Source organism: Petaurus breviceps, unplaced genomic scaffold (genome assembly GCF_028583685.1).
Source record: "Petaurus breviceps papuanus isolate PSGF00001 unplaced genomic scaffold, PetGlider_PUasm1.0 189, whole genome shotgun sequence".
NCBI classification, from domain to species: domain Eukaryota; kingdom Metazoa; phylum Chordata; class Mammalia; order Diprotodontia; family Petauridae; genus Petaurus; species Petaurus breviceps.
Window position 1 is genome coordinate 28,143,614 of NW_027185809.1, and position 12,655 is coordinate 28,156,268.

A 12,655-nucleotide genomic window follows, 5' to 3' on the forward strand; every position below is an offset into this window, starting at 1 on the left:
TACTAGCTGTGCAACCTTGCACAAGTCACCTAACCCTTGCCTGCATAAAACTGGAGAAGAAGACGGCAAACCACTCCAGTATCCTTGCCAGGAAAAGCACATGGATAGTTGGTCCATGAGAACACAAAGAGTTGAAAACGACTGAACAAAAATTTCTCAGAACTTATTCCAATACAACTATTTTTCAGAATTGTCATCCTGTTATTTCTTCATTGGTTAAGTTTATCATGACCTCAGTAAATCAGTAACTTTGGCTTAACTTTGGTTCCAGTTCATGCACCAATTCTTGGCAGGGGCTAAGGAATTATAAAATTACTCCCCCAAATCATGCTATTTTACAATTTAACCTCCCCCAGACTATGCTACAATTTACCCTCACTTTTCCTGAAAAACTAGACTGGGGTAGAAACTGAGGCTAGAAATCACTGCAATCTTATGAGCAGATGTGAAATTCTTCCTTTCACTTCTGTGCCTGAGAAATGTGCCTGGTATTATAGAGAGACCGCTGCTGATGAGGGAAAAAAGAAGCACTGATTCCTAACAGCATCTGAATCCCTCATATTTCTCTTCTTTTCTAGTCAGTGTACGGAGTGACAGAAGAGACTCAGTCCCAAAGTCCTGTGCATATACCTGCCCAGCCAATCAAGAAAACTACAAAAGAGGACATCCGAAAACAGGTGCGCATGTGAATTATTCATAGCAGTTCCTAACATCCTAGAGGAAGGGTGGGAAACTGGTTATGTTGAGGTCCAAAAAGATGAGCAAATTTCTGGGCTCCTAGGGACATTTGCAGGGCGGTGTAGCATAGTGGAAATACATTGGCTTTGGAAGCAGCAAATTTAGGTTCTTTGTTGTGTGTGTCAAAAGTTCTCTCTGACCCTCAGAGAGGCTCATTTATAAAATGAAGGGATTGAAGTAAAGGTACCTTCCACCTTTAAATCAATGATCCTCTTTGAAACATAGCAGGCCTGAGTTCTTCCAGTTGTTGATGGGGAGAAAGGGGAACTGGTACAGACCTACATTAGTAGATAGTTTTGTTTTCACACCTGGCCTTCCTCCTCCCTGTGAAATCACTAATCTTAGAAAATTGTTTGGAATAATGAAAGGTTAACTGTCATGCTCACAGTCTTCTTCAGTCATTTCAGTCATGTCTGATTGTTTGTGACCACATTTAGGGTTTTCTTAGCAAAGACTAGTTCTAGATCAACTGACCATTTCTTACTCTACCTCATTTTACAGATGAGGAAACTGAACCAAACAGGGTTAAGTGACTTGCCCAGGGTCACAAAACTAGAAAGTATCTGATGCCAGATTTGAACTCAGATCTTCCTGACACTACCTTGCTACCAAGGGCTCATAGTTACACAGCCATAATTACAGAGGAGGACTTGAACCCAAGCCTTCTTAACTCTAAGCTGGCTGCTAGGAGCAAAGTTGTTCTCCTAAATTCTTCCATCTGTGCTCTGCTTTTTCCATATATAATAATGTTTTATTCCTCAAAGACTTTCAAAAAGGTTATGCTTTCTAGGGGAAACAATGGGTTGGGACTAATTGCTTTTGTTTCTGAGATCCTGAGTCTCAGGGTTGGAAAAAAAAATGGTTGCTGCTTCTCTACCTATTCCCCTTTCAGAATCCATTCAATAGGTGTTATTTTTCACCAAGGTCAGTAGTGCGTTGTCAGTCAATAAACATTTATTAAATACCTACTGGGTTCCAGGCCCTCCTCATCAGTCCAAGGAAGGAAGATTAACAGAGTTAACTACGCCTGATACACCAGCAACACTATGTGTTGCTGCTATAGTGGTTCACTCATAAAGTCATAAAATATGACCTCAGACAGACAAATCCCATTCAACAATTTAGCATCTACTGTATACAGAGCAAGATACTAGGTAGATGTAAAGAAAGAAAACAAAGTCTCTGCCCTTGAATTGCTTATTGTCTCTTTGAGAAGAGAAGACATGTACACTAATATAGCTATTTAATTCATGTCAGTGAGCATATAGAAAGAAAAAAAAGAGAAAGAGAGAGAGAAAAAGAAAGACACAAAATATGATTATGGGTGTAATTATAGGACTAGCAACTGTTCTGGGCAGAAGATCCAAAAGATATATAAAACATAGACATTGCTTCTCAGAAACTAACAATCTTGAGATATCAAATTTATACATGTAAAATCACATATAAAATAGAAGACAATAGGAAAAATCAGTTACTCATCTCTGTAAAAGAGATGGAGAAAAATAGAATTATCAACAGAGGTTATTGGGGAAAACTTCTTGGAGTGTCTTGAGCTGGAGCCAGAAGGAAATGAAGGCTCTGGATTGGTAGAAAAGAAGGGGAAGACTTATTCTGCTCCAGCATTTATATCCCTGTCATCTCTTTCCTCAGATAATATTTTTGACTGCACAGATAGACAGACATCGTTTAAAGATGTCCAAAGTAGCTGAAAGGTAAGTCTGCTGTTAACATTACAATTTTCTTCTGGGTTCACAAAATAGGCATGTATCAGGATCAGGATATCAAGGGCACTTGATATCAAGGGAATTCAAAGAGTCAGACAAGAGTCAGTGGTGGTCTCAAATAAAAAATCAAGTCCAATAGACTGATACCAGTTTATTTAAGTTGACAAGTCTTACTATCCTTCTCTGGTGTCACAAGAAAAAATATATAAACTCGAAAATTAAAAAAAAAACAGTTGTCTTACAAGGAAAAACCCAGTCCCTCATAAACTGTCTGATGGAGTTATTGATTTCTTTAAATAAAATCGTTACCTTTCCATGTGCAAAATGCCCAGGTTCATTTTGTAGGGGGAAAAGAACTCTTGTGTGTCCTTTGAGGTATTATTTCTATAAGCAGAAGGGAATGTGATCATCATCGTTAAATCCCGAAGTACCACCCATTGGAATGCATCCAATAAAACCTTTGTAAAGAAAACATTTGTCATGAATAAGTTAGATACGCTTGGCACATACCTTTGGGTTATAAGCTGCATGGGTAGCCAGCTCTACCCAGTCATCTTTCTGGAGACTTAATTTTGCCCACTAAATAGGCTGTTTTTCAACTCCAGGCAAGACCACCTGGTGAATTCTTTGGAATAAATCTAGCCAAGCTACCCCAAACTGAACATTTGTTGGTCCATATGCTGCCCCTTAAATCATTAATACCTAAAGGCACCAAGACTGTAAGTCAAATCCAAATATTCGTTAGAAGCAATAGAATAATGTCTCCTTTTTTCCTGCACATAGCAAATTTAGGTTGATCTGGGGAGTTCCTGGATCATCTTGCTTGATTTACAAGATGTCCCCAGTCCTCTCAAAGTGTCACCTGTCCATATACTCAATCAATAGGCATTTTAACTTAATGTTTTTATTTATTTTTTATTATTTTTCTTATTTTAATTTTTTAATATATTTTTTTCAAATGCTTTATTAACTTCTGGTTTACATCATTCATTTCTACCAGATTTTGAATTACAAGTTTTCTCCCAATTTTTCCCCTACTCATTGCCCCCAAATAGCAGTCCCACAGGATATCCCCTCTTCCAATCTGTTCTCTCCCATATCTTCTCCCATACCTCCTTCGACTTTTCCAGTAGGGCATGATGGATTTCTATGTCCCAGTGCCTGTATATCTTATTTCCCAATTACATGTAAAATAGTATAAATAATAGTGTGTGTGTACATATATTTTAAACATTTGATTTTAAAACTTTGAATTCCAGATTCATTCCCTTCCTCCCTTGTCACCCACAACCTTACTGGGAAGATGAGCAATTCAGTATAGGTTGTACATGTGTATCTATGCAAAACATTACCATAGTAGATATATTGTAAAAGACTGACTATATTTCCCTCCATCCTACTCCATCACCCACTTGTTCTTTTCTCTACTTTGATCCTGTCCCTTTTCAAAAGTGAGTGCTTCCAACTCCCCTCCCCACCAGCCTGCCCTCCCTTCCATCATCCCTCCTATTATCCCCTTCCCCCTACTCTCCTGTAGGGTGAGATACCCTATTTAGTATGTATGTCATTCCCTCCTTAAGCCAAATTCAATGAGAATAGGGTTGATCCATTTGCCTTCCTGTTCTTCCCCTCCAATGTAACCATTTTCCCTTGCTTCTTCTATATGAGCGTTCTATATTTCATTTACCCCATTCTGTCTCTCTCCATCTCCTCTCATTATATTCCTCTCTCAACTCTTAATTTCACCTTTTAAGTATTATCCCTTCCTATTAAATTGGTCCTGTACCCTCTATCTATGTATACCTGTAAACATATATACATGCATTCACCCATGTATTCGTATGCCCATATACCCTCCTATATAGACATATTATATATATATATATATATATATACATATATATATTTCTATTCCCTTCAACTATTTTCATACTTATAAAAGTTTCATCAGTTACAATTATTGTTTTTCCATGTAGGAATGTAAATAGTTCAGCTTTGATAAGTTTCTTATGATTTCTTTTCTCTTCTCCTGCTTCTCTTGCTTCTTGTATCTGAATGTCAAATTTTCCGTTCAACTCTGGTTTTTTCATCAAGAATACTTGAAAGTCCTCTGTTTCATTGAATGACCATATTTTCCCCTGAAACATGATACTCAGTTTTGCTGGGTAGGTGATTCTTGGTTTTAATCCCAGCTCCTTTGACCTCCAGAATATCATATTCCAAGCCCTTCGATCCTTCAGTGTAGAAGCTGCCAGATTTTGTGTTATCCTGATTGCATTTCTACAATATTCAAATTGTTTCTTCTTGGATGCTTGTAATATTTTCTTCTTGATCTGGGAATTCAGGAACCTGGCTATAATATTCCTAGGAGTTTTCTTTTGGGGATCTTTTTCAGGAGGTAATTGGTAGATTTTTTCAACCTTTACTTTGCCCTCTGGTTCTAAAACATCAGGGCAATTTTCCTTGAGAATTTCTTGGAGGATGATTTCTAGGTTCTTTCTTTGATCATGGCTTTCAGCTAGTCCAATAATTTTTAAATTATCTCTCCTGGATATATTTTCCAGGTCAGTGGCTTTTCCAATGAGATATTTCACATTGCCTTCTATCCTTTCATTTGTTTGGATCTGTTTAACAGCATCTTGATTTCTCATAAAGTCACTAGCTTCCATTTGCTCCAATCTAATTCTGAAGGAATGATTCTCCTTGGTGAGATTTTGAGATTCTTTTTCCATCTGGCAAATTCAACTGTTTAAGGCATTCTTCTCCTCATAGCCTTTTTGATCCTCTTTTGCCATTTGAGTTAGTCTGTTTTTTAAGGTGTGATTTTCCTCAGTCAGGCTGTTGACTCTCATTTCATAATTTTCTTGCCTCATTCTCATTTCTCTTCCCAATTTTTCCTCCACTTCTCTTATTTGCTTCTTAAGGTCCTCTATGGCCTGTAACCAGCTTGTATTTTCCTTTGAAGCTTTTGGTGCAGCAGTTCTGACTTCACTGTCTTCCTCCTGTTCCATGCTTTGATCCTTTTTGTCGCCAAAATAGGAGTGTATAGTTGAGTTCCTCTGTATAATCTTTTTCCTTTGCCTGCTCATTTTGCCACTCAATCACTTGACCCCTGGGCATTTTGCCACAGTAGGACTCTGCCACCAGACAGGGGAGCTTTGTCCCAAACGCTGGGATTTTCTCAGCTGTCGAAGAGCTGCCCTCTCTGAAGCCTCCACACGCTCTGGCAAGCTGGTCGCATACCTCAGGACCTCCACTCTAGACCACCATCCAGATCCAAGCAGGTTAAAGCAAGTGCAATTACCCCTCAGACTGGTCACTTGGTCCCCCTACACTGTGCAGGCCAGGAGCTGAAGCTGTCACATGGGGACAGCTGCAAAGGCTTAGGCTCCTCAGTGGCTTCTCACCCCAGGGGCAAAGGCTGATGGCACTCCCAACTACTGGATCCCAAAGTCCACACTGCACTGACCTCTCACTTTGTCCTTAGCATCTATGTGTTGATAATTCTGGAAACCGCCACAGCTTCTGGTGATCTAAAGTCCCTCCGGCTGGTGGTTGGTGAGGCCCGCCCTGTGGCTAAAACCTCCAGCTCATACAGGGCTGAGCTCGGCTCCCATTTGCTCCCAGAGTGCTGGGCTGGCCAATTCCTGCCAGCTTGAGGTTAGCTTCTTTGTGTCATTTTGTAGCTTCTGTAGCTTCAAAGTTTGTCCAGAGTCCTCTTTTATATGAATTGGGAGAGGTGGAAGATGGAGCCCCACAGAAGTCCTGTTTCTACTCTGCCATCTTGACTCGGCCCACCCCCCCCAAATTGATATTTTTTTAAATTTCAATTCACAAGGATTTATTTTCTCTCTCTCCTGCTAGAAAAAAGAAAAACCAAAAAAAAAAAAACCCTTGTTAATAAATACACGTAACTATGTTGCGTACACTGGCAACATCAAAGAATGCACATATTAATTCAGTTTCTTGAGTCCATTGCCTCTCTGCCAAGACTGATGCTTCCTCATCAGTCCTCTGGAAACATGGTTAGTCATGGCATCATCAATATACATTTACTTATTAAGTGCCTACTATGTGCCAGACATCATTCTGGTCAATGGTGTTACAAAGACCAAAGCACTTAGCGTAGTGTCTGGCACATAGTGGGATCTGAATAAATGCTTATCAACTTGAAAACAGTCCCTTCCTTTAAGGAATTTATAATCTACTACATTCCATGTGAATCTCCCTATAACCTCATCAAATTTATTGATTGGCTCTTTAGTCCATAGGATCATCATTTTCAGACTTTTAGATGGAGTCTGATATCTGATAGGCACTTGTTTTCTATGTTAAATGGTCATGAAAATAGCCAAGTTTAAAAATACAATGAAACTAAGAAAAATTCCCACTAAACTGAGAGGTGCGTCTTCCACCTTCACCAGAAGACTAAAGTACTTGGTGGTTTGGGTCTAATGTCTTTTTTTCTACAAGGCATGCCTATTTATGTTTTCCTCAAGTAAAAAGCACCCCAAGTGCTACTGGGGACAATAGATCATTTGGCAACATACCGGTAGGTATCATTTGCTCTGACATTGTATCATCAGCTAACTCTGGGATAAGGTTTGTGGCTTCTGCAGTCATGTTGATATTTTCTTAAGAGCATATTGGTCTTGTGGCAAAAGGACGGGCTCTCCACAATTGCCTTTAGAGATGTTGCTATGGTTCCTTTTATCCAGAAAGAATTCTGTGAAGGAAACAGCCTAGGGTGTCTAGGGACCAATTAAATGCATCCACTGCCTTTTCCCAGAATTCCACAAATACTGCTTGGTGACAGAACAACGGAAAGCTACTCTTTGTCCATCAATTACCTTTCCTTAGTTCTGGTCTCTTATATGAACCACGGTAGTTGGGCAAATCACTTGGGCCCTCTGGGCCTCAGTTTCCTCATCTGTAAAATGAGTCTATCAAAAATCTGTGTTCTGTACCATCTCCAGTTGCTACTATGGACCTTACTCATATTCTGCTCAGTGCCTCATTGAAATAAACATGATCTAATTTCTTTGCTTTTTGGTTTGAGTAGGCATTTGTTACCCCAGTCATTATGAAGAGGACTTATACCATAGAGGCCTTATCCCAAGCAGCATGCAAGTGTATTATGGCAACAATTATGGTATTTCTTCCTTTGGGGGGGGAAAGGAGGGGGTGAGAAAAGGGGGGAGGGCAAGGAATAGGAGGAGCAGACTGGCACAGTCCTAGTGTGTGTTTATTTACATTAGTGTCAGTGAGGAGCCCTCACCTGGTATGGTCTAATTATGCTTGAGAGACTGCTCAGATTGAAGGGATTATTCCAACTGATACTTCTCACTTCACAGCACAGAGCTCTCAGGGGGCCCCGCCCAGTGAAAGCCAGATTTTATGTGATGTGGTGACAACTGGCAACTATTCAAAGTGACACAAAGGTTTTTCATGAGAGCCATAAGGAAACTCCCAGGGAGAAAAGGGCAAAGGAAAGGAGGAGTGTTAGCGAGAGATAAAGCATCCCAGACTCACCATTTATCAGTGTCTACGGAAAGGGGTTGGCGGGGCCAGGAGAGGAATATTGCCCGCCATTCTAATGGCTACCATTCTGGCAGCTGTGTGTGGGTGTTACTGCTCACCTGATGTCAGCAGAACTTCTCTCAGGTGAACACAAACACATCCTGGATCTGGTTTCCCTGGGCCTGCTCCAGGTGATAAGTGTTAATTAAACTAAAGCCTTCAGGCAAAGGACGTCATCCCCAGGAGACAAAGGCATTGTTATTCCATAGGAACACAGAGGATGGGCCTTGGGGATAGCTGTGTAGAGATACAGAGGACCTTTGCAGCTGAGATAAAGGGGCTTCTCAAGAAAAGCAGAAAAGAACCAGATAAATAGGGAGGAAGGAATTGGTCTGGTACTGGAACAAGCAAATAACCAGAGGCCAGGGAATGAGGAGAGCATGGTGGCTCATTTTCTATGGTAATGTCTTTCCCTTCTTCCCTAATCTTGGCAGCTTTGGATTTTGAGAAGCCCTCTTTAAACCAGGCATTCTTGGGGCAACTAAGTGGTGCAGTGAACAGAGCACCAGCCCTGGAGTCAGGAGGACCTGAATTCAAATATGACCTCAGACACTTAACACTTATTAGCTGTGTGACCTTGGGCAAGTCACTTAACCCCAATTGCCCTGCCTTCCCCCCCTCCAAATAAGGCAAAAAATAAATAAATAAACGAGAATTCTTAACCTTTCTTGTGTCATGCATGGTTTTCTTGGGTAGCCTGGTGAAACTTAAAGGCCCTTCTCAGAATAATGCTTTGTTGCCCATATGTACCATTAAAGGAAATGCCCAATTTCAGTTAGAGTCTAATGAAAATAGAGATGTAATGTTTTCCCCACCCAAATGTTTTACCCTCTGAAATCTATCTATGGAACCCTTAAGAATTTCTGGAAAAACAAAATGACCCTAACTGAGCTTATTTTCACTTTTCCTCCATTGTCAACTCCTTTTTGGTGGCATTGTTGCCATCAAGTCATCATGAATCATCATGCTCTTGTATGAAGAAATTTTCCATTTCAGAAGCAAATATATTTTATTTTAGCCCTTTTTCATAGAACCCTTTCTAAAAGCTCTTGCACACCACCATACCTTCATAAATAATAATAATAATAATAGCAATATTATCTATTGTTTAAGATTTGCAAAACTCATTACAAATGTCTCATAACAGCCTTGGGGGTCAGGTGCCATTACTGTCATCCCCATTTCATGGATGAGGAAGCAGTCAGGCAGAGGTTAATTGACTTGCAAAGGGCCACATAGCTAGTGTCTCAGGCCAGATTTGAACTCAGGTCTTATTGAATATATCCTTGTTCTGGCAATCTTTCAACAAGCACTGACTGTGCACCCAAACACTATTTAGCACTAGGAAAGATACAAAGATCATTAAGACCATTTCTGAATTCCCAGAGCTAACAATCTATTGAGAGAAGAGAGGAGATGTGACATCAACTAAACTATGCAATCCTATATCTGGAAAATAAAATATAGGATAGGGTTAGGGCAGCTAGGTGGCACAAAGGATTGTGCCCTGGGCTCATCTTCCTTAATTCAAATCTGACCTCAGATACTTACTAGTCATGTGACCTTGGGCAAGTCACTTAACTCAATTTGCCTCAGTTTCCTCATTTGTAAAATGAGCTGGAGAAGGAAATAGCCAAGCGCTTCAGTATCTTTGCCAGGGAAACCCCATGGATAGTATCGCCATACTATGGTCCACAGACTCAAGAAGAGTCAGACACAACTGAATGACTGAACAAAAATAGTACCTGAGTTTTAATGCAAGGATTTTTTTACATTTTTTTTGGTTTTCCCAAGATTTTTTTGCTTATTTTCTTATACTTAATGATATACTGAATGATTGAGGTTGTCAGCCCTATGAATTCTGGGGTATTCCTGTTGTTGGAAATAATGCTCCAACACTTAGATGTCTATGTCCAACACATGGACCAATAATAATTATGATAATAGATATATATGTACTCACCTAACAATATGTTTGTTGGACAAGACTAATGACAAGTAGTGTCCTATGAAGGAGTCATGGGAGGGTGTTTTTATTTTTGGTTTTATTTTTTAAAAGATGAAAAGGTTTATGATAATGATTCATGATTAAATAATTGACACCAGAAATTACAGAAAGATACAGAAACATGTCCCAGGACTGTTTCTATCTGAACTCCATCAAAAAAATGGGAAGAATGAGATAACAATAATAGAATTGGACCATTAACATAGATACAATTATTTCCCCTAATTCCTAGACCTAACACTGATCCATAAAAACTTAAGAGCAATATTTAATAGATGTCATAATACAAATATTCCTAATCCCCAAGCTATATGAAATATAAAAAGAACTTCCATAATATAGAGCTATAGTGGAATAAATAAAAATTATGTGGGAACATGTGGCAGCAAGCACCCCAGCGTCCCCAGGGTGGCTGCTCACACAGGTTCTTGGATCTGCTTTGATAAAGGAAAGCAACTCAAAATGGGTTAACAAGCTTACTTTAATCAGTCAGACATATATCATTTACCTCGTTCAGGGGGAAAAGGTCAGCACCCCAAACTTCAGAATATACAGACAGAATTATCAAGACAGAAACAGATCAAGTAGACAGATTTCCAAACCATCCAACCATTACATCCATACAAAACAACATCTGGGTTTCAAAGTCGGGGGGCTATGGACAACGGCTAGCCCAGAGTTTCATCAAATCACAGAACACTTCTCAAAGTGAGCCCCAAAACGAAGCTACACATCAGGACTTATATAGCCTTCTCCTGGCTCAGAGAATGTAACAACCTTATTGACTCACTGGCCAATCAAGAAGTATCTACTGAAAAACAAGCCTCCCACCCCAGGCTCCAGGTGCACTTTAGCCTAGGGGCAGGGAAGATCTTACAAATTTACATTCCCATTACAGAACATGATAAAGTATATATCATCCCTATCATTCTGCCTGCCACTTGGGTTGTCCCAAAATGTTTTTGTGACCAAGATGAGGTCCTAAGATATATTCAGTTACAGAAAGTACTTACTTTATCTAGCTATGTAGTACTCTATACGACACTAAGCATAAAAGAATATTAAAGAGATGATTTATGTTGTTAAGTCATTTTTAGTCATATCTGACCTTTGTGACCCCATTTGGGGTTTTCTTGGAAAAGGTACCAGAGTGACTTGCCACTCCTTTTCCAGCTAATTTTACAGATGAGGAAACTGAGGCAAACTGGGTTAAGTGACTAGTCCAGGGTCACACAGTTAGGAAGTGTCTGAAGCCAGATTTGATCTTCATCATCAGGAAGATGAGTCTTTCTGACTCCAGGTCTGGTGCTCTATCCATTGTGCCACTTGGAAGAAAAAAAGCGAGAAAGGAAGGAAGGAAGATTAAATATAAAAGAAACTTGTCATAGTATGTTCCTGTCTGAATTTTGCCAAAAAAATAAGAACAAGATTAATAATAAAAATAATTTTTAAATGTTGTTTGAATAGTGCTTTTAAAAATTTACAAAAACACTTTACATTCATCATGTAATTTGATTCTTACAACAACACTGTAGAGTTAGTGGTATTATCCCCATTTTAAAGGTGAAGAAACTGATGTTTAGAGATGATAAGCCCATGTTTATACAGCTAGCAGTGTTAGAGGCAGAATTTAAACACAGCTCTCTTCTGACTCTAAGTACAATCATCTTTTCATTGTTCTGTGCTATCTGCCACATGCACACGTGCGTACACACACACCTGTATGTCATTGTGCATGGTTGCAGTATGTAAGCTATAGTATTCTCTGGAATAACAGCTTTTTAGAATTGCTTGATTTCCATTGAACCACTTTGTCTGCTCACATGGAGAATCCTTAAAACAAATTAAGGAAAATTGAGCCTACTATCATCATCATGGGAGAGGCAGGATGGTTCAGTGGAAAGAACACTGAACTTGGAGTCAAAAGATCTGAGTGCAAATCTCAGCTCTGCCACATCCAACCTGTTTGATGCTGAATAAATCATTCCATCTCCCTAAGCCTGAATTTCCTCATCTGAAATATAAGGGCCTTCACGGTCCCTTTCAGGACTAACACTTCCATCCTGTGATTTTCCCAAACTGTCTGAGAAGTTGCTGTGCTTTTCTCTGTGTGTATCTGTCCTCTGTGGTTTTTTCCCCCTGAGCAGTCTGAGTATTCACAGTGGCAGCAAAATAAGCTCCAGTTCTGCTTGAAGTCATCACGCTACTCTACGCCAAAATGGAAATGCTTGTCTTTTGCATTGACTGATCAACTCCCCTAATCCTGGTTCATATTATTAGGGACTATTTATGTTTTAAAACCAACTATGGAATTGGTTTCTTTTCCACCCCATCTCACTAATGCATCTCTGGGATTGCTGCTGCTGCTTCTTCCTCTGACTCTTGACCCACAGCAGTCATGAAATGTAATTAATGGAATGAGATAAGACAGCTTGAGACTAAGGACCCTAAGGGTCTATTAAAAACCTGCCATGGTGATGGAAATGTGTCATCTTAATAACCAATGATAACTTCTAGGACAAAAATACCAATAACCACCACCACAGCCCAGTGAAATCAGAAGTGAGGTCGTTACAACTTTGCTTTTCTATTATTCAGGATA

The 12,655-nt window shown here is 39.6% G+C and overlaps 1 protein-coding gene across 1 annotated transcript in view; it reads left to right on the top strand.

Moving 5' to 3' along the window:
* Nucleotides 1–12,655, top strand: part of RGS6 (regulator of G protein signaling 6) — a 714,417-nt gene that overhangs the window by 588,553 nt on the left and 113,209 nt on the right. The window contains 2 exon segments of the mRNA XM_069092090.1: nt 579–677; nt 2,392–2,453. Of these exon segments, the coding sequence (XP_068948191.1) occupies nt 579–677; nt 2,392–2,453 (161 nt within the window).